Source organism: Esox lucius, chromosome 15, assembly GCF_011004845.1.
Source record: "Esox lucius isolate fEsoLuc1 chromosome 15, fEsoLuc1.pri, whole genome shotgun sequence".
Lineage (NCBI taxonomy): Eukaryota > Metazoa > Chordata > Actinopteri > Esociformes > Esocidae > Esox > Esox lucius.
Genome location: NC_047583.1, coordinates 608,256 through 632,078, shown reverse-complemented (window position 1 = coordinate 632,078; position 23,823 = coordinate 608,256). Strand labels below are relative to the sequence as shown.

The 23,823-nt window shown below is 43.8% G+C and overlaps 1 protein-coding gene across 6 annotated transcripts; it reads left to right on the top strand.

Moving 5' to 3' along the window:
• The first annotated feature begins 223 nt into the window (after window positions 1-223).
• grhl1 (grainyhead-like transcription factor 1) lies at window positions 224-23,820 on the top strand. Of its 6 annotated transcripts, none has more exons than XM_013137668.3 (16): window positions 224-398; window positions 2,825-3,011; window positions 3,736-3,809; window positions 4,039-4,408; window positions 5,002-5,084; window positions 5,536-5,689; window positions 6,277-6,388; window positions 8,395-8,489; window positions 11,638-11,848; window positions 12,930-13,057; window positions 14,526-14,732; window positions 18,182-18,210; window positions 18,517-18,602; window positions 20,341-20,426; window positions 22,056-22,120; window positions 22,266-23,820. In XM_013137668.3, exons 1-16 carry the CDS (start codon window positions 379-381, stop codon window positions 22,378-22,380), a joined length of 2,022 nt encoding a protein of 673 aa, XP_012993122.1. In that variant the 5' UTR covers window positions 224-378; the 3' UTR covers window positions 22,381-23,820. The 6 variants fall into 6 exon arrangements, with proteins under 6 accessions (XP_012993122.1, XP_012993120.1, XP_012993121.1 ...); XM_013137666.3 differs by having other exon boundaries at window positions 11,638-11,884; XM_013137667.3 differs by having other exon boundaries at window positions 3,736-3,815.
• The last annotated feature ends 3 nt before the right edge of the window (window positions 23,821-23,823 follow it).

Below are 23,823 nucleotides of genomic sequence, written 5' to 3'. Positions count from 1 at the left end.
CACAGTCAAATCACTGCATGCAGTGTGGGTCACCGTTAAGTCTGTTACAGTCCTATGCATGTCAATATGCTCCTCATTGGCTCATGTTTTGGCTCCTTAACAAGCCCACAGGTAGACCAATACAAAGTACCAACACATGTTATTGACAACTGTGCCCCGCCCCTTACTCGTTGTAATCCAATCCAATGCCCCGTCTCAGGTAAAACCGGCCGCATATTCTCACTCTAAATCCAAAAAGCGAGAAAAGCCGACAAAACCCGTTCGTTCAGAGACAACTTTGCCGTAGCCCTCATCCTGCGTTGTGATTGCGTTTTCCTGCGTTAAGAAGACAGATCAGATTTACAGAACCAACTAGAAAGTCCAGTTCCACCAACAGAGATGTCACAGGAGCCTGACAGGTAAGTGTTTCAGTTACCACGTCAAGTCCAGCAGAACCAACGTGTTGAGTTTAGACGGTAGGCAATAGCCAACTCAACTGTTGGGCAAAATGACCCGTCGCTATTTCAGAGTTTTTCAGATGCTTTACCTGACGCAGGTGGAATCGAATGGAAGTTCCATGGACTGTGGGAAAGTTGACTTTTTGCATGCTTGCCTGCCAAAACGACAATGAGTCAATCTCTTTATTTATCATACTTTGGATCCGTGAGAGCGCGGTTGAGGGCTTACAAGCGCTATTTCACTTGTTCCAGCCTGCCGCGTACAGGTGTATCTCTCCACCTGTTGTGCTTTTAGCTGATGTTCTGAGTTACGTTACAGCGCCCGGTGTGTTATTGACCTGCGGTTTATCAACTGATTAGTTGTTAGACTTTGTTTCTAATACTTTTTTATTATTTATTTGGACCACGCCTTACAAAGTCCTTAATTGTGCTTGTAGAATATATGGGGTATATTTACCCTAGATGTTTATTTGAGGGGTTGAATGCAGTAGGCTATTTAATGCCTAGTCCATTGTTGGAAGCGTAATGGATTCGAGTTATACCAAATTAAAGTTGAATGGTGAAAAACCGAATCATTATTTTTTTATTATTTGCTTCAAATTGGAAATATATGAATGTATTTTTTCATGACAGGAGACTGTTGACTCCAGTGAAATCGTACACCTGTTAGGCGTTGGCCTCTATAGTCAGGGGAACAATGTACGCAAGCCTTCTCTTCACTGTAGACACTTGAAATATAATTCATTTTGACAGAATTATTTATTTGACTCAGATAGAGAATACGAACACATTTCATTTGGGAAAGGGATTATATATTCCTAATTAGGCTGCTATTAAAAATAAACAAAATAATTTGACATACATAATAAAGACACGCCTTTTCTAATTATATTCACAGTTGTTTAATGTTCGCCAAGTAGTTTCCTTTAAGATCAAAATACGATCTGAGGCAGTTGGGTTTCTCATTTGAACTTTCCAGGGGGAAAAAAATATTCAATTGTCCAAACACTGGATTGCAGGTAGGCTATCTTCAAGTTTTATTGCCAGTGAATAACGGATCTATCGGGTTGCAAATCCCTAACGCCTTAATTCGACCCATGGAACATTTTCTGAAAGAAACAATTGGATATTGGATTACTAATAATAAGTTAAGCTTGACCATTCACCATTAAAACATTTGCTGTAGCAACTATAGCTTGGATACGAGAGGATATCAATCCGTAAATTTAGTTTGTGCTATTCTGGAGACGGTTTCGTGTGAATTAAGGTTTGAGGATAGAAAAGCGTTGTTTCTTATTATCTCACACATTGAACTAATTCCGTTTGTTCATTTAAGGCAATAGATTTAACGAATTCAGTAAATAATCATAGTCTTGCATGTCCTCTCGCCATTGTTTTCACTATAAATATTGTTCTGAAAATAAAAGCTCTGAGGCTCGGTTAGTTTTTGTAAAATAAATGTAATATAATTTAAAAATACATGTCAAATAATCGTTTAAAAATAAAGATTAAACATTGATTTAAATAACAATACATGCGTTAATATTTTAACTACATAGAATCAAACCATACATTTTAGGCTACTACATTAAATTCACTAGATTACCAGAACGTTATTGAGCAAAACTTTGCTGAGATGTGGGCCAAGTAGCAAACTTTCATGTCCTGTTCATTACTACTTGGCAAATAAGAATTTTAAGTAAATTATAACACTGGACCCTTTTGTTAATAAAGTCCCCGAAAAATGCTCATAAGGTGAAGTTTTGTTCCTCTTTCAAATCGACCCTGAGTGTCTCATTGTTTTACACTGTGCAAAGAGCATTACTGTTTTTTTTCTTCGGATGACGTCAGTTATGCTTGACTACTTTGATGATGATGATGATGATTATAAGAATATGAGTGTTCCCAAACAGGTTTTCTAAAAATAAATCAACAAGCCATTTGTACCAAACTCTGGAATGTTGCTAGATCCCTTTCAGGAGGCAGGAAACCAATAAGAACAGACATAACATAGACATAACCAATAGGAGAAACTCTACAGTCACAGGTAACCAATAGGAATATGTCAATATAAGCCATCACACTGGAAGAGCCAGTACAGCATTGTTTTTTGAGAGGCTTTTATGTCACCAGTTGCTGAGATTTGCACAATCGACATGCTTGTACAACAGGTCTCAACATTGCTGATTTCTCTAACATTTCATAGTCAGTTGTGAACCCGGTAGTGATTGTTGCTCTGTGAGTCTATTGGCTACTCAAGCTGTCAGTTTGGCAGATCCGTTTGATACGTGAGTCATAGTTAAAAAGTGCAGATTATAGTCATGCAGCTTGACATGTTATGCATCATCCCTACCTCTTCATCTCCTCTTTCTCCTCTTGGTCTCCAGTAAGAGGGCCGTCCTGGTGTTGCAGAATGACCCCGGGTACGGTCAGCGTAGGACCTACACCAACGAGGACGAGGCGTGGAAGTCGTTCCTGGAGAACCCCCTGACTGCTGCCACAAAGGCCATGATGAGTATTAACGGAGATGAGGACAGTGCTGCTGCCCTGGGCCTCCTCTATGACTACTACAAGGTAACACCAGACCGCGGATAACCACCACCGCTAATTGACCACTCCACTGAAACAAGCATTCTAGCCTATTATCAACATACTTTCTATTGGATGGCTGAAAACAATGTGAATCAGTCTTTAGGATTAAATCTGTATCCTCGGTAGCTTTGGCCAAGAGCCGCGGTTTCCTGGAGCATAAAAGTGTGATACGAAGGCAATGGCTACATGCAGGAGAGATTACACATTACAAATACAAATAGTGGTCCCCCAAATCAGGACACTGCTGAGGTCCAACAGCCCTAATCAGGACACTGCTGAGGTCCAACAGCCCAAATCAGGAAACTGCTGAGGTCCAACAGCCCAAATCAGGACACTGCTAAGGTCCAATGCCCAAATCAGGACACTGCTGAGGTCCAACAGCCCAAATCAGGACACTGCTAAGGTCCAACAGCCCAAATCAGGACACTGCTAAGGTCCAACAGCCTAAATCAGGACACTGCTGAGGTCCAACAGCAAATGAAACAAATGAAGAGCGTTGAAGGAGCAAAAAAAACGTTTCACACTAACTATATAGAGATAATACTGATGTCAGGTGTAATACGGCCTCTTAGTCATGAGTAGAGTAGAGTAGTAGAGTAGCTTTACTTCCAGCCTGTAAAGCAGAAACAGATGTGGTTCTCTGTGTAGATGGTTCTTCTATTGGATGTGGTCACTCTCACCACAGCTGTGTTTACCAACCATGCAGGTGCCTCGGGAGAAGAGAACAATACCCCAGGCCAAGACCGATTCCCTGGGCCCCGACACAGATCCCAACAAAAGGTACATGTAGGTATAACATCCCTTTTACAGACAACCGGGGGGCAAATGTGCTGTGTGTGTTTGTGCATGTGTGTGTGCATTTGTGCATGCATGCGTGTGTTTGTGCATGCATGCGTGTGTGTGTTTGTGCATGTGTGTGTGTGTGTTTGTGCATGTGTGTGTGTGCGTCCTTGTAATATTTCTAAATTAACAGAAATGTTTCTTGCTCTTTTATTTGTTATTTCTCCAGGTCATTAATGGCCCCTCTACAGGAGAGTTCCATGGCATCTGCTGACAGCCGGATCCAGTTCTTGAAGGGTCCCATCAACATCCTCCTGCCCAACCAGCTGCATGGCCAGGACCCCAAGCGGGGGGGGCCCTTCCCCTCCCCAGACACCACTGTCACGGTGTCCATTGCCACCGTGCCCAACTATCCCAGCGTGAAGACCGAGGTGCCCGCCCACGGCTTCTCTGTCACTGTCCCCAACAACTGTTCTGAGTCGGACAGCCACACGCTGGAGTTCGCCCGGCAGCTCACCCACAGCCAGTACAGCCCCAGCACCCAGCCACGGACCCCTGACTCCACCTTCCCAGAGACCTACAAGGACACTTCCCAGGAGGTCTGCACACAGACACCACAAGGGATCCAATAGCCTTTTTCTCTACTCTGAAAGCCCCACCCTCCTCCACAACCCCACTCTCAGATCTCTCTGTCCCTGTCAGACAATACACCTTTCACCTGAGACTCTGAAGCCTCCACTGGTGGGTCTCTGCCCTCCCTGGTTTTATTTGAACATGCCAAAATAGTGGACCATAGTATTATTATGCCATTGTCTAGCCCACACAATAAAGTGCTGTACTATTTCCCCCCTACAATAGCTCAGGCCCTTTCTCTGTCTTCTTTTTCTCTTTAACCTGGAGGGGAATTACTTTGGAAAGGAATAACACTACAACACATCCCCCTTCACATGAAGCAGAGGAGGGAGGGACGGATGGAAAGATGGATGAGAAAGCTGTTTGTTTCAGTGTAAAAGAGAGAGTGTGAAAGAGAGTGTGAGTGAGCGAAGGACAGAAGAGTGTGAGAACAAGTAAAACACAGTGAGAGAGCAACATGGAGACCCCTGAGAGCCCCAGCCTTAGCCCAGCCCCAGCCTTAGCCCAGCCTTAGTTTGTCTAAATCTTCTCTCTTCTCTGTCCTCATTGTGTGGTGCAGGTGTTCTCCTTTCCGGGGGATCTTCAGTTACGTATGGCCTCCATCACGCCTGAGGAGTACAGCTCTTTTGACACGGCGCCAGGGTAAGGCTGCCCGTTATCCCTTACACGCTGTCATTTGGCCTCCAATATGAAACTCCAGAGAGTCCCATTCACCCCAGCCAGCTGGGTATCACCAGCATTCCTCAGTGTAAAAGCTATTTTCCAAACTCAGTGCTATCATGGCCTCTGTGACACTGCAATGCTTTTTTGTGGCAATCCACTCTGTTATCAAAGGAATATAACCCAAATTGTTTAGAACCTTATTTACTGTGAATTCATAAATACTGTCACGGTATTATTTGATTTTTTACTTAAAAGTTTTTTTATCCCAGGAAATGTCTAGGGTACTCTTTTATTAGCCTGAAATCCAGACCAGAGGCAAGTAAATTCAGAAAGTGAAGTGTCAGAGCAAAGCGTGTCTGGATTTCATGCCACTGTTTTCCTGCAGGGAAATACAAAATCTATTTGTCAGTAATATTTTTCTATCTGTCAGGAATAATTTTGAATACACTCTGGAAGCGTCCAAGTCGCTGCGTCAGAAGACAGGTGATGGAACCATGACGTATCTCAACAAGGGCCAGTTCTATCCCATCAGCCTCAGGGAGATGGACAACAGCAAAGGGTTGCATCCCATTAGCAAAGTCAGGGTAAGACCACGCCTCTATGCTAATTAGTAATGTCAGGGTAAGACCACGCCTCTTAGCTAATTAGTAATGTCAGGGTAAGACCACGCCTCTTAGCTAATTAGTAATGTCAGGGTAAGACCACGCCTCTTAGCTAATTAGCAAAGTCAGGGTAAGACCACGCCTCTTAGCTAATTAGTAATGTCAGGGTAAGACCACGCCTCTTAGCTAATTAGTAATGTCAGGGTAAGACCACGCCTCTTAGCTAATTAGCAAAGTCAGGGTAAGATCACACCTCTATGCTAATTAGCAAAGTCAGGGTAAGATCACACCTCTATGCTAATTAGCAATGTCAGGGTAAGACCTCATATCTAAACTAATTAGCATAGATTTGCCCAAAACATTCTCAATGTGATATAACTTAATTTCTGTGTGAAATAACAAGCAAGCTTTAACATTAAATGTTGCCTTTTAGATTGGTATGCATTTTTAAGGCAATCTTTGCATATACTATGTTTGGGCATTACTGAGGGTAGATTGTAGACGTCTATAGCCTACCCACAGGTCTGAGCTTGTTAACTAACTTATGATGACCCTATGCTTCCTTTCAGAGTGTGGTGATGGTGGTGTTCGGGGAGGAGAAGTGCAGAGAAGACCAGCTGAAGCACTGGAAGTACTGGCACTCCAGACAGCACACAGCCAAGCAGAGGTGTATTGACATTGGTAAGAGCCTGTGTTGCTTTAGGAGCCCAGAGCTTCCCAACTCTTGATCCCTGTGACTGTGAACTTGTGGTATGGGAACTTCTGCTCTACCCTACACTTAACACTAGTTTATGTTGTAGAGCACACATTTATTTTTAATTAAATAAATGTCAAAAAAGTGATGGTAACCCTCTGTTTATTTTGATTTTATTATTTGTGCTTAAATCTTGTAATACCTGAAACACTTGGGAAGTTAGACCTACATTTCCAATAATGATCTCCAGAAGTTGTCACCATATCTGTTGTGTACTCCTATTGGCGTATGACTATATTAACATATGACTATATTATCATATGACCATATATTCATGACTGTATGACCATATGACTATATTATAATATGACCATATATTCATGACTGAATGACCATATGAATATATTATCATATGACCATATATTCATGACTGTATGACCATATGACTATATTATCATATGACTATATTATCATATGACCATATATTCATGACTGTATGACCATATGACTATATTATCATATGACCATATATTCATGACTGTATGACCATATGACTATATTATCATATGACCATATATTCATGACTGTATGACCATATGACTATATTATCATATGACCATATATTCATGACTGTATGACCATATGACTATATTATCATATGACTATATTATCATATGACCATATATTCATGACTGTATGACCATATGACTATATTATCATATGACCATATATTCATGACTGTATGACCATATGACTATATTATCATATGACCATTACTGTATGACCGTCAGGGGTGTAAAAAGTACAAAGCAGAAGTACTCGGCTGTGTTCACCAGTTTTGGGAAGTTCCTAAAGAAGGGTTAAATGACCATGTAAACAGAGTTCATAACTCATCAGTGTCCTTAATTGATAATTTACACTCTTCCTTTTTATTTAATTGATCACTAGTTAGTTTTGAACTCCCTTTACCTGGTTATTTAGATCTTAATTAGATACTTCCCAAAAGTGGTGAACACAGCCGAACCCGGTTGAGTACTTTTACTTTGTACTTTTTACACCTCTGATGACCGTATTACTGTATGACCATATGGGCATATTACCATTATGTTGTGTCACCATCATGATTCACAGTTGATTTCTTGTTGTGAAACCACCTCCATGACCCTGTCACATGTTAGCTTAACTTCATGATTTGGGAGGAGCCAGCGAGGAGGAGATGAGCAGACAGACCCACCCAGTGGGTGTTGCCTGGCCTATATTCAAATGTATCAGTTGAAGAATGGTGGATCGGCTCCTCTATTGTCCATACATGATATCCGTCTTATTGATTAATATCATTCTGAGACTCCCTGTGAACACAAGCCCTGACCTGATTGGCTGAGCTGCAAAAAAACACTTTGTAACATTCACCTGTCCACATTCAGAATGTGGTTGGACACAGTACAAGACTAGTTGCCCTGTTTATCAATGATACCTGTGTCAACTGGACTCTGGACACATCGGCTCCAGGTTGGGACAGAACAGCAGCTTAATTCTCTGGAGGAATACTGATCAATCTTACTCTGCATGCTGTGAAAGGACAGAGGGAAGGGTAGTGTCTCACTCACAGCCTGACAAAAGGCAACTGTTGGTACACTCTGCTTACTTAGGATTAAATTGTCGGTCAGCCAGCAACATAACGTGCCTTACTTGTGCTCTGTTTTTTTTTTGGACATTAGGAATTTTAACGCCCTTTATAATAATGTAATAATAATGTATTCCATTTATCAAAACAGTCTCAAAGCACTTTAAAGGTTGAGGAAACGTCTCTGGAATCTATGCAATGCTCCTAAGACTTTTACATTTCCCCAGTTTTATTTGAATATGTGCCTCATTCCTCCAGTGGAATACCCAACACCTCTACCATATTTAACCCCAACCAACATCCAGTATTTTAATAGCTATGTCAGATCCAACAGTGCTGACGGTCTTTTATGTTTTGAATGCTTTACAGCTGACTACAAGGAGAGCTTCAACACCATCAGCAATATTGAAGAGATCTCCTACAACGCAATCTCCTTTACCTGGGACATCAACGAGGAAGCAAAGGTTAGATACAGGACACAATGGACCTACACCACCTTGACCCCACCCACTCCGTCACTGACGGTTGTTGCCCATTAAAATTGCATTTATTCCTTGTCAGAAATCAATGCCTAAAATTGGTCTTCAAAGGTTTTGTCCTTCGTTTTTCTTGAAAATGTCCTTTATGGTAAATCTGTATATTTGGTGATGCGGTTGAGACATGAGTCGACAGTGAGGAACATGTACAGTATTTCTGTAGCATGTACAGGTAAAGTAATACTAAGGATTTGTCTGCTGTCAAAGCCACATTCCTCACTTGTCCAGTCGGTCCTTTGTTGAGTAATGCACAACCATTGGAGGACTGTGGGGCAAAGACACAGCTAACAGCCAGTGGAGGACTGTGGGGCAAAGACACAGCCAACAGCCACTGGAGGACTGTGGGGCAAAGACACAGCCAACAGCCACTGGAGGACTGTGGGGCAAAGACACAGCTAACAGCCACTGGAGGACTGTGGGGCAAAGACACAGCTAACAACCACTGGAGGACTGTGGGGCAAAGACGCAGCTAACAACCACTGGAGGACTGTGGGGCAAAGACGCAGCTAACAGCCACTGGAGGACTGTGGGGCAAAGACACAGCTAACAGCCACTGGAGGACTGTGGGGCAAAGACACAGCTAACAGCCACTGGAGGACTGTGGGGCAAAGACACAGCTAACAGCCACTGGAGGACTGTGGGGCAAAGACACAGCTAACAGCCACTGGAGGACTGTGGGGCAAAGACACAGCTAACAACCACTGGAGGACTGTGGGGCAAAGACACCGCTAACAACCACTGGAGGACTGTGGGGCAAAGACACCGCTAACAACCACTGGAGGACTGTGGGGCAAAGACACCGCTAACAGCCACTGGAGGACTGTGGGGCAAAGACACCGCTAACAGCCACTGGAGGACTGTGGGGCAAATACGCAGCTAACAACCGCTGGAGGACTGTGGGGCAAAGACACAGCTAACAACCACTGGAGGACTGTGGGGCAAAGACACAGCTAACAGCCACTGGAGGACTGTGGGGCAAAGACACAGCTAACAGCCACTGGAGGACTGTGGGGCAAATACGCAGCTAACAACCACTGGAGGACTGTGGGGCAAAGACACAGCTAACAACCACTGGAGGACTGTGGGGCAAAGACACAGCTAACAGCCACTGGAGGACTGTGGGGCAAAGACACAGCTAACAACCACTGGAGGACTGTGGGGCAAAGACACAGCTAACAACCACTGGAGGACTGTGGGGCAAAGACACAGCTAACAATAGGAGTTGGAACAAGGAAGCATAGCAGAAGGCGGGACACTGGGTTTGACAGCTAGCGGTGGAATCCTGTCCGACCGGGTAGGAAGTGACACTCGTAATCCACCAGCCCTGACGAGTTTGTTGGGTTGTGTGGGACGGTGGGACCTACCAAGCTCATGAACGAATGCCTTGTGTTCAGGGTTCATTCTGATGTTAGCCTGGGATGCTAACACAAACAGGCTAACAATTACACAGGCAGAAAGGAGGATACCATTGTGAAAGAGCCATGGACGTACACATGCACACACACACACACACACACACACACGCACAAACTCACACGCATGCACGTAACCAGGATGTTGGTCATGTTGTATAACGACCTGAGGCCTGTGTCCATAGGATAGAGGATGTTCATCCTTGTGTGTGCTGTGTATAATCACCGTACCGAATGTTTGTCAGAACCACATATGAGCCAAGTGTAGGATGTGTGTGTGTGTGTGTGTGTGAGACAGAGTGTGTTTGAGTGCATCCCTGCATGTTTGTGGTGTGTCTGTGTGTCTGTGTGTGTCAAAACAACGCGTTCCCTTCTCCCTCTGTGCCCCTGGGGGTTTAGAAGTTGGCAAACAGTTTAGCCGGAAGGCAGCAAAGAAACAGATGTCAGAGAAGCAGCCCCTCCCAAATGCTGACATGATTCACACTCCCATACCGAAAACTCTGCTGTAGTCATAAGAAAAGCTCATTATACACGATGAGGTCATCTGAACATGAGTAAGAGCTAAAACAGAAGATCTAGCTAGTTGTGATACCTTTCTACTATGAAACTGAATTAAATTATCCAGACCGCTATTCTATTCCATCAAGGATCTCATTTAGAAAAGTGGGGAAAATGTATTGCCCATTGAAAATCTAACTAGAATTGTATATTATGATACCTAAATATTGTAGTTAAATGGCCTTATACTCCTATTTCTGCATTGGATTAGAAATTTTAAAAACCCACCTCACACACTTCACACACAGTAAAGCTGTTTTAAGTTACAATGAAAATTACAATAGGCTGTATTTCATTGAAACTGGGAAACACTATACATTATGTTTAGACAAAAAAAGACCAAAAAATCTCTAAAGTTATTATGTGAATATAGACAGCATACCAGTGTCACAGAGATATTTTTGCACCCCAGTAGTGGGTTTAAAATGAAGAAAGCTTAAATTCTATAAAACCATATGCAGTGGAACAGTGTCGACATGTAATTACCACTGGCGGCCTAAAGAGGGAGACAGACACTTCAGTGAAGACTACTTCTGAAACAAAGACATCCTATGTGCCTAAGATACCAGCAGGAGTATATCCATGTTATTGAATAAATAATACATCATTTAACGTAATTCATGTACCAAGTATACAATATTTGACTTGTAGGAGTATGAGGAACCACCTCCTATGACTTGTAGGAGTAAGAGGAACCACTTCCCATGACCTGTAGGAGTAGGAGGAACCACCTCCTATGACCTGTAGGAGTAGGAGGAACCACCTCCTATGACCTGTAGGAGTAGGAGGAACCACCTCCTATGACCTGTAGGAGTAGGAGGAACCACCTCCTATGACCTGTAGGAGTAGGAGGAACCACCTCCTATGACCTGTAGGAGTAGGAGGAACCTCCTATGACCTGTAGGAGTAGGAGGAACCACCTCCTATGACCTGTAGGAGTAGGAGGAACCTCCTATGACCTGTAGGAGTAGGAGGAACCTCCTATGACCTGTAGGAGGATGAATGTAATGGATTCTGTTGTGATTCACTGTTAAATTGTAACTGAATTTCTTCACTAGTCACATTCTCAAAAAAAAACTGTCAATCCTCTACTTCCTCTTCCTCAGATCTTCATCTCAGTGAACTGCCTGAGTACAGACTTCTCCTCTCAGAAGGGGGTGAAGGGCCTTCCGTTGAACCTGCAGATTGACACGTACAGTTACAACAACCGGAGCAACAAGCCCATCCACCGAGCCTTCTGCCAGATCAAGGTGTTCTGCGACAAGGGCGCCGAGAGGAAGATCCGGGACGAGGAGAGGAAGCAGTCTCGCAGGAAGGGCAAGTGCACCGACCTCAATGCCAGTCTGGGAGCATGTGAGCACACACACACACACACACACACACACACATACATGTACACACACACACACACACACACACACATGTACACACACACACGTACACACACACCTATGTACACACACACACATACATGTACACACACACACGCACGCACACACATACATGTACACACACACACGCGTACACACATACATGTACACACACACACACACACGTACACACACACACACATACATGTACACACACACACACACACACACACATACATGTACACACACACACACACGTACACACACACACACACACACACGCACGCACACACACCTATGTACACACACACACATACATGTACACACACACACGCACGCACACACATACATGTACACACACACACACACACACATACATGTACACACACACACGCGTACACACATACATGTACACACACACACACACGTACACACACACACATATACATGTACACACACACACACGTACACACACACACACATACATGTACACACACACACACACGTACACACACATACATGTACACACACACACACACACGTACACACACACACACATACATGTACACACACACACACACACACACACACACACACATACATGTACACACACACACACACACACACACACGTACACACACACACACATACATGTACACACACACACACACACACACGTACACACACACACACATACATGCACACACACATACATGCACACACACACACACACACACACACATACATGTACACACACACACGTTCACACACATACATGCACACACACACACGTACACACACACACACATACATGCACACACACACACACACACACATACACACACACACATACATGCACACACACACACGCACGCACACACACGCACACACATACATGTACACACACACATATGTACACACACACACGCACGCACACATACATGTACACACACACATATGTACACACGCACTGTAATATACATGGTGATATGGCTTGTCTAAATATTTTTATTTATGCCTCTCCGTAGTTGTGGATGTCAAAGTTTCCCTTCTTCAGAAGCGTAATGACGTCACAACCTTCAAGATGATGACTGACTTTGAAACCCAGCCAGTACTCTTCATCCCTGACATCCACTTCTCCAACTTCCAGCGCCACGTCAGTAGCCTTACACTGCACTAAAACACCCCACGTCAGCAGCCTCACACTGCACTAAAACACCCCACGTCAGTAGCCTTACACTGCACTAAAACACCCCACGTCAGTAGCCTTACACTGCACTAACACACCCCACGTCAGCAGCCTCACACTGCACTAAAACACCCCACGTCAGCAGCCTCACACTGCACTAACACACCCCACGTCAGCAGCCTTACACTGCACTAAAACACCCCACGTCAGTAGCCTTACACTGCACTAAAACACCCCACGTCAGCAGCCTCACACTGCACTAAAACACCCCACGTCAGTAGCCTTACACTGCACTAAAACACCCCACGTCAGCAGCCTCACACTGCACTAAAACCCCCCACGTCAGTAGCCTTACACTGCACTAAAACACCCCACGTCAGCAGCCTTACACTGCACTAAAACACCCCATGTCAGCAGCCTCACACTGCACTAAAACACCCCACGTCAGTAGCCTCACACTGCACTAAAACACCCCACGTCAGTAGCCTTACACTGCACTAAAACACCCCACGTCAGTAGCCTTACACTGCACTAAAACACCCCACGTCAGCAGCCTTACACTGCACTAAAACACCCCACGTCAGCAGCCTCACACTGCACTAAAACACCCCACGTCAGCAGCCTCACACTGCACTAAAACACCCCACGTCAGTAGCCTTACACTGCACTAAAACACCCCACGTCAGCAGCCTCACACTGCACTAAAACACCCCACGTCAGTAGCCTTACACTGCACTAAAACACCCCACGTCATTAGCCTTACACTGCACTAAAACACCCCACATCAGTAGCCTTACACTGCACTAAAACACCCCACATCAGTAGCCTTACACTGCACTAAAACACCCCACGTCAGTAGCCTTACACTGCACTAAAACACCCCACGTCAGTAGCCTTACACTGCACTAAAACACCCCACATCAGTAGCCTTACACTGCACTAAAACACCCCACATCAGTAGCCTTACACTGCACTCCCTTAGCCTCTGTTTTAATTGAATATAATGAATATTGGGCTGGTGTCAGTTAGTGGACCAGACCCCATGGTACGTTGTTAGAAACATGATGAATAATACATAGTACTTGTCCAGTGATGGAAGTTGTCGGTCAGGTTTTGTGATAAGATAAGAACATACGAACATTACTTAGTGAAGACTCAGTGATACAAACCTTATCAAAGGGCATTTGAATCTAAGAGTCTGATCCACCCTGATTCAGACACTGTTCAACCAAACAGGAGTCCTTCAGTCTTCCTCTGTGTTGTCTGGTAATATAGCAGATATAACTATGCATTGTTCTTTGTTAATTCAATTAGAAACCCAACCCATAGTGTTTAAAGTCCAAGCCCTGAAAGCCACTGATGTGCCGTGATGTTGAAGGAACACCCCACAACATTGGGGAGGATCAGGGTCACAAAACTTTCCCTGGTTTTGCAGACATTCCCAAGTTCTGCAGATGTGTTGTTTGAAAGAAGACTTGGACATTTCGGGAAGGTTAATGGCATTGTGGAGGGGAATGTGTTAGGACACTGCATCTCCAGCCAAACAATTCCCCAACCGTCTCCTCATCAGCTGGTGGGGTCAGACAGGCAGTCAGAAGACATATTCCAGACACCACGCTCGCAGCTCGCAGAGTGGAACTTGGTGAGCTCTCAGTGATGTAGACGAGATCAGCGTGCATTCACAGCTGTTTCTGCTTACCCGCCCATTATACACCAGAGAAGGGAATACTTTTAGTTGAGTTAGGGTAGGATATGGGGCACAGAGTTTCTTCTGGTTGAGTTACGGTAAGAAATCTGGCACAGAGTTTCTTTTAGTTGAGTTACGGTAAGATGGCAGGCACATGTGGTTTCTGGCGGGTAAACAGTTTCACAACTCCTCAGGTCAAGGTGACCAAAATGTACCATGTAGCCTTGCCAATTGGCGAGGACACTGTAATCCTGTAATATCCTGGGATCAGGGGTTGATTATATAGCCTAGGAAGTTCCAGTGCCATCTGATAGGGGAAGATAGCCTTGGGATTGGATAGCATGGCTGATGTGTGTGTTTATGTCTCATAGTTCTTACATGTGGCTTCACTGAATGCACATTGAATTCTTCCTTTGCATGTATATCAGATTTAAAAAAAAGTTTTATAATTGATTATTTTAAACCTTGTGCTCTGTGCACACCCCAGAGAGTTCAGAGGTAGAAAGTAATTGACAGAGTACAGCCATAGTACTCCCATAGGGCTCAGACACTGGTCATAAACCTCTTTAAACCAACAGGGGTACTAACCGTTCTGCACCAACGATTGTAACAGCAGGCTGCACAACACTCAGGTCCCTCTGGCTGTTCTAACAGTGGAACACAGTGGAACAGTACCTGAATGCTTCTGTCCCAGTCGGACTGCTTCACATAACAAGTTACGGCCATGTCGCTCAATGTCTGTAGGAGACATACATTTGAAAACAAGCAGTGAGCACTACCCGTCCTTTTGCATAACGGTTTCATTGAGGTTAGGTGCCCATGACTTTGAAGCAAACATGTCAAAAACATATTGTTGTTTCAATTGTTGTTTTCAAGTACAAAAAGCTATTAAGAGTTCATTTTGAATGATACAAAGAATAAGTGTTAATCCTATACATTGCAGTCAATGTTATCTAATCACAGAGCAGATAAAAGTAATTTGACCTCTGGACTAGTTCTTAAGAAACTTAGGAAAATGTCAGATTTTAGGCAAGCGAAGTGTTGCATTTTCAATTTGTATCTGTTAGGTAACATGTTAGCATAGATAAGTTAGCATCTTTGAGCTAACTATAAAAGGTTACCATTCACAGCTGCATGGTGTTTCCCAGATTAACCATTGCTGATGAGTTCATGTCAGCTTTGCATCTTACCATTTTCCATGTGAAACTAGCTTACAAAACACTGGTGGTATCTTTCCTTCAGGTCCATCAGGCAAACCCTTTTCATCTAGGCCACAGGTGTCAAACCCTTTCCACAGAGGACAAGTGTCTGCAGCTTTTCCCTCTTACCTTGATTGATTAATTAGGTCACTAATTAGTTAAGATCTTCCCTCACCTGGTTCTATTCATCTAAATTTGGCACGAATTTAGAGGAAAAAACAAAACCAGCATACACTAGGCCCTCGTTTTGACACATGTTCTCTAGGCAGACAATGTGGCAGATGGGAGCAATGTATTTTCATCTGACACCTTTAGTAGATTTTGCTGTCGAGGTATTCCATAGCAATTGGTTTGTCCTCACTGCCAGCCAAATGTTTTCTCCCTGAACCACAATTGTCCCTGATTACCTGATCAGTCAAAGTATACATGAATTCAAAGGCTCAACCATTGTTGTTGGAATTTCATGCCTACGTTTGCTAATCTAATAAGGCATTGGTGCAGTATTAGGGAAGATATGTTCAGATAGCCTCTCCCAGTTTCAGTCAGACTGCTGAAAGTGAGCTCTCTGAGTTCACTGGTTTCTCAGTCACGTAGTGATGTTGACCTGTAGAGGGAACTGAGATTAAAATAAACCTTTCCTGTTTACCTTTCTGTTCCATTGTGGAGAGAAAACATGTGCAAATGGCAATGGAACCCGAAATGGCAACCTAGATCATTTCTACCAATCAATTGGTTATCAGGGTGAATGGGTTGCCTCTGAGAATAGTACATATTGATTTTCCTCTGGTGACTGATTATACCACACTTCCTCGTAGAATATGGACACTGCTTAGTTACAACTCCTGACTTCCTGATGTTACCTGGGAATGTGTTTCATATTGATGAGAGACAATCAATGAAGGTATGGAAACCAGGTCAGCAGGCTTGTGGACCAATAAGATTTATCTTTCTAAACAGGTTGCAGAGTTCATGCCTGCTTCAGTGAAACTAAATGCAAGGACAGACAACCAAGCTCATTATGTTATACAGTCAGTCTTGATCCACTGTAACTATTGCTAAAACACTACCAATGCTGAAACCCTGATCTGGTGAGAGTGTATCTGGCACCTCATATCTAGTTCTAAAAATATATTTTATGTAGCATATACAGTATGCGGTATATGCGGCATATGTAATACATACAGTATATGTAGTATATGCAGTATATGGAGTATATACAGCATGTGTAGTATATACAGTATATGTGCTATAAACAGTACATTTATTATATGCGGTATATGTAGTATATACCATATGTAGTATACGCGGTATGTAGTGTATGCGGTATATATTATACATGCAGTATATATAGTATATACGGTATATGTAGTATATGGGGAATATAGAGTATTTGCAATAGGCTATGTGTAGTATATACAGTATATGTAGTATATGTGGTATATGTAGTATATACCATATACATTTGTGCTCATAAATTTGCACACCCTGGCAGAAATTGTGATGTTTTGGCATTGTTTTAGAAAATATGACTGATCATGCAAAAAAAACAATTTTTTTTATTTAAGGATAGTGATCATATGAAGCCATTTATTGTCACATAGTTGTTTGGCTCCTTTTTAAATCATAATGATAACAGAAATCACCCAAATTGCCCTGATCAAAAGTTTACATACCCTTGAATGTTTGGCCTTGTTACAGACACACAAGGTCACACACACAGGTGAAAATGGCAATTAAAGGTGAATTTCCCACACCTGTGGCTTTTTAAATTGCAATTAGCGTCTGTGTATAAATAGTCAATTAGTTTGATAGCTCTTACGTGGATGCACTGAGCAGGCTAGATACTGAAGCATGGGAAGTAGAAAAAAAACTGTCAAAAGACCTGTGTTAAAAGGTAATGGAACTTTATAAAGATGGAAAATGATATAACAAGATATCCAAAGCTTTGCAAATGCCAGTTCAATCAATTCTTAAGAAGTGGAACATTTGGGGATCTCTTGATAGAAATAAGCGACCTGTGTTTTGCCTGCTCACTCGTGTTTTTTTTTTATATGTGGAATATGCACTATATGCAGTATATGTACTATATGCAGTATATGTACTATATGTGGTATATGTAGTATGTGGTATATGTAGTATGTGGTATATGTAGTATGTGGTATATACTCACTTCACCCTCTGTCTCTTCCTCCTTTCTCCACACAGCCATTCTCCCAGGAGGATGGAGAGGAAAGGTGAGTTTCTATAAACTTTAACGCCTATTTGCATGTGATTTGATTTAATGCCAAGTGGGAATAGGTTTGTGTGTACTGATAGAGATAAACAGCATAACTACTAGATTGGGTCACTGTTTGCTATGTGGTCAGGGGATTTCTATGTTGTTAAGAGCTCCCTGCTAATGCTCTCAAGTGGCCTGAAATGCTTAACGTGTGTGGGTGTGTATGTCTGTGTGTGGGGGTGTGTGTGTGTGTGGGTGTGTATGTGTGTGTGGGAGAACTCTAAACCAACCAGTCATGTATGTGTGTGTGTGTTTGTTGCAGCTCGGGCATGAAGAGGTTGTCCTATGCCGAGGATGAGTTTGGTTCCCCTCCAAATAAGCTGGTCAGAACGGACGAGCCCAAGAAAGGTCTGAGTGTGTTTCTCTATTTGTATGTGTGTGTGTGTGTGTGTGTGTGTGTGTTTGTTGTATTTTTGTGGTTTTTTGTGTGTTGCTTGTGTGTGTTGTGTATATACACTGCTGATAAGCTGTGTCAGAGACACTGTTTTCCATTCTCCCTGGTATGAGAACAGAGAAAAGGGAGGTCTAGGGAGGAAGGAGGTGTGTGTGTGTGTGTTATGACCTGAACATAGATGTGAGACAGGTTATTTCTTTTTCTCAACCAACGCACAACACATTCTCCTGTCCTCCTTTACAAATCTCACTTGAGGACAAAGTCTTCCCAGCGCCACGTGCCCACTCAGTGTCCCCCTGGCAGGAAGTCCTTGTCATGGAGTTAGGAGTATCTTGGAGATCTGCCCTGAAGGTAGACATGAATATGATTGGTTGACTCAATGGAAAAGGCAGAGCTTGCATTTGAAAACTCCATTGTGCCACTTGTACACTGTAAATATTTCTCTTTACAGTCAGTTCCTGGACACAAAGCTCTTCCCAGCCCACTTAAGAAATTCTATTTAGAGCACATCTTACTGGAATCATGGAGTTACTGTGGATGATCATAATAGAGTGACTGTGGGGGGCAGTGTGGTGAGTGGGGGTTGAGTGGTGAGTGGGGGTTGAGTGGTGAGTGGGGGGCAGTGTTGTGAGTGGGGGGCAGTGTTGTGAGTGGGGGGCAGTGTTGTGAGTGTGGGGTTGAGTGGTGAGTGGGGGGCAATGTGGTGAGTGGGGGGCAATGTGGTGAGTGGGGGTAGAGTGGTGAATGGGGGGTATAATGGTGAGTGGGGAGCAGTGTGGTGAGGGGGGGGGGGTAGAGTGGTGAGTGGGGGGTAGAGTGGTGAGTGGGAGGCAATGTAGTGAGTGGGGGGGGCAGTGTGGTGAGTGGGGGGGCAGTGTGGTGAGTGGGGAGGCAATGTAGTGAGTGGGGAGGCAATGTAGTGAGTGGGGGGGCAGTGTGGTGAGTGGGGGGGCAGTGTGGTGAGTGGGGGGGCAGTGTGGTGTGTGGGGGGCAGTGTGTTGAGTGGGGGTTGAGTGGTGAGTGGGGGTTGAGTGGTGAATGGGAGGCAGTGTGGTGGGGGAAGTTTCAGTTCAGGCCTCTCTGAGCAGTGTCCTGCCTGGCACAAGATCACAGACTGGGGCTCCGCCAGAATTCTTGCTGACCGGAAGGTCTGGGAACAGAATGGCAGACAAGTCATTTCTGGTCAGTGGAGAATGTCTTGACTTTTTTGGTCTGGTGGTGACTTCCCAGACGTGAGCATCAAGGCTGGGGTGGCACAGGCCTGGCAGCAAGGCGTCAGGGAGGCGGTAGCTGGGAGGTGATGGGGCTTTTGGTTGGTTGTAAGTCATTGTGGTTTGGGTGTTGAGTGGCTGTGTGTGTGTACATGTGTGTGTTTGTTTATACATGTGTGTTACTGTCCCAAATCCAATAGAACACTGTGTGAGGTGGGGTCTCAGAAACACAGTGAAACGCTCCAAAGCCACATGAAGGTCTCATCACCGACCAGGCTGCTTACAGAGACATCCGACACTGCCAACACATCTCTTGCTGATTTGTGGGGGTGACACCTACAATGACTTTGGCTTTTGCAAAACCAAGCCCCATTTGAGTTTTTTTTTTTTAGAAGGAGGTCAGCATTTGTTTGTGTGATGGCACATGCTTGTGAGTGTGTAATCAGTTGGTCTCACTGCCACCCTCCTCTCCTCTGTGTAGTTCTGCTGTATGTGCGTAAGGAAGCAGAGGAGGTGTTTGACGCTGTCATGCTGAAGAACCCCACATTGAAAGGCCTGGTGGAAGCAGTAAGTCAAATCCTTATAGTTAGAACTCCGTGACAAAGCAGTTTGTGACCCCTAGTTAATAGGAATTGTATGTGGCTCATGTAGGAATCAAACTGAAAACCCTTGGGATGGCCGAACCTGCTGGGGTGTCATGAGGACATTCAGGGGGATCACTGGGGACACAGGTGTCTGTAGCATCACTCTGGGGACATCACTCTGGGGACATCACTCTGGGGACATCACTCTGGTGACATCACTCTGGGGACATCACTCTGGTGACATCACTCTGGGGACAACAGTGGTGGTAGTCCTGTTTGTCACACTTCCTGCTTCCACACACTCCTCCCCTCTCAGTCGGCAGTCACCCCCCCACAGTCCATCCATCTCTCTCTGTGACCCCCCCACTATATCACAGTCCATCCATCTCTCTCAATCACCCCCACTATATCACAGTCCGTCCATCTCTCTCAGTCACCCCCCCACTATATCACAGTCCATCCATCTCTCTGTGACCCCCCCACTATATCACAGTCCATCCATCTCTCTCAGTCACCCCCCCACTATATCACAGTCCGTCCATCTCTCTCAGTGACCCCCCCACTATATCACAGTCCATCCATCTCTCTCAGTCACCCCCCCACTATATCACAGTCCATCCATCTCTCTGTGACCCCCCCACTATATCACAGTCTATCCATCTGTCTCAATCACCCCCCACTATATCACAGTCCATCCATCTCTCTAAATCACCCCCTACTATATCACAGTCTATCCATCTGTCTCAATCACCCCCCATTATATCACAGTCCCCTCAAGAAAGACACAGATTAAACCGATGCGATGAGAAAAGCGGAGTTGGGAGGAAAGAGAATGAGCGGAAAAGATGAGGAGAGAGAGAACAGCAATGGGGAGAGAGAGAACAGCAAAAGGGTAGAGAGAGAAATGACCTCAATTTGTTTCCTTGAGATGAAGGACTAATGGAGAAAAAGGGAAAGAAGGCTCACTAAGGACAAAAGTAGAGCCACATGTAGCATCTCTTGTTCTCTGTGAAGACAGTCATCCTTCCCTTTACATGGGGGGTTGTGGGGCTTCTGTTAGGGGGGGTCTGTCTGTCTGACGTAGACCACTATGGTCGCATCCCATGTGTCATCCCATGTGTCATCCCATGTGTCATCCCATGTGTCATCCCATGTGTCATCCCATGTGTCATCTCATGTATCTTCCCATGTCTCAACCCTTGTCTCATCCAGTCTCTTCCCATGTCTTTTCCCATGTGTCAACCCTTGTCTCATCCAAACTCTCTTCCCATGTCTCTTCCCATGTCTTTTCCCATGTGTCAACCCTTGTCTCATCCAAAGTCTCTTCCCATGTCTCTTCCCATGTCTCTTCCCATGTCTCTTCCCATGTCTCTTCCCATGTCTCTTCCCATGTCTCTTCCCATGTCTCTTCCCATGTCTCTTCCCATGTCTCTTCCCATGTCTCATCCTGTCTCATCCCATGTCTCTTCTCCCGGTTGGAATGGGCTTCTGTTTGTCTGAAATTGGACCTGAGTAGTTACAAAAGTGAACTAATCACTCTTCATTCATTTCTAGTGTCTTCTGTGAAAAGGGATTAATGTACAATAAGCCTTTGTCGCTCTGCTTCTTCTAGATCTCAGAGAAATACAGCGTGCCACTTGAGAAAGTGGGGAAAGTTTACAAGAAATGCAAAAAAGGGTAAGTTGGAATGCCAACATGAATCAATAAAATTACCAATCAGAAAATGTGTTACTGATTAATTAATATATGACACTGTGAATAGAAACAAACAAAACGGATGATATTTCTATGCAGTTGACATCCCTACCCATTCCTTTACTAGGATATTAGTCAACATGGATGACAACATCATCAAGCACTACTCCAACGAAGACACCTTCCATATCTCTATGGAGGAGATAGCAGGCATGTACAAACTCACCCTGACTGAAATCTGATTGGCCCAAAGGGAGGGGTGTGGAGTGACTGACAGCATCAACGGCCAGTCCCCACACAGAGTATCTTGTAAATACGTGGGGTTTACACATGGCTTTGGCTCAGGCTGAATATAGACAGAATGTCTCGGACACTTTTGGCCAAATCTCCAATCCAATAGGCAGGTCCCAGAACTGTTGTTATTATGAGATGGTCATCAGAACTGAGACCTGTGTGATGGATAAAGTACCTCCTTGCATGTGACGGTACAAAGCCAATACTTTTATATGATGATGACATTGTGATAACTGCTTCATGTATACTTTTGATAAATGTTCCATGCTTTTGTATATAAGAACCTCTTTGCTGTGTGACAAGTGTTGTTTGTCACAGCACACATCGTGTGTGGCATTTCTGTGTGGCTATACCTCATGTTATGCAAACAAAGCTTCTTCTCAATAACTTTGTTTTTCTGGTGCACTGCTTTTAGAGTTAGCGTTAGCATCATTAGCAGAGTGGTTGGGGGTATATTTCCTTTAAGCCTGGTCTCATGTGTTGTCCCTGTCCTGCTAACTCCTACGCAAAGGATCAGGCCAAAATGGCAAGACAGGGCGAACACAATGGAGACCTAGATATCGTTAAATTAAGACTTGCTATGCGAAATTTGTATTTTAAACAGAGGGGATCGAGTGGCTTGGCCGGCTCATTGTATTGTTACTAAACATCCTGGCAGTATTTAGTATGTTTGTACACTACAATCTTCCAGAGTCTGGCAGTTTCAGCATATGTCAGTACTGTATGTGGATTTCTGTACAGAATCAAGAGCAGAGATTTACCCTTACACTGCTTTGGCCCTTTCATAAGTATTACATGTAAAAACAATAACAATTAAAAAGATATCAGCCCTTTTCTCACTTGGCTTTAGATGGATAGGTTTCAGAACAGGTTGCGAACTCATAACAAAATAGATCTGAGAATGTTCATTAGTAAAGGAAGTGCGAGGAGTCAGATTTCTAAGCTTAAATGCATTCAAATTGACAGATTTCCCTTTGACTGTTGGTGCACATATCAGTAATGATGCAATAGCATGAAATGTGTGGACATTTGAAAATGTCATAAAAATGTGTCCTTATGGAACTTCACAACTAATGTTTTGTACCAGAGTACTTCATGTGTATATATTTATTAAGAGAATGGGAAAGGGGTGTTGTTGTTGTTTTTTACCATATATACATACAGTACCAAGCAGAACATTACTACAACTCCTAATATAATGTTTTGTGTTTTTATATGAAATTGTTATCTAACATAGTATTTACAGTAGGTAACGGAAAGTCAAGGCAGAGATTAAATATACTAAGACGTCTTTATTTTTGAAGTTTGTCCTGAGACGGTTACATTTTGACTATTCTGTCATGTATGATATAGCATTCGACATGAAATAAAAATGCTACATAAGCTTTTAT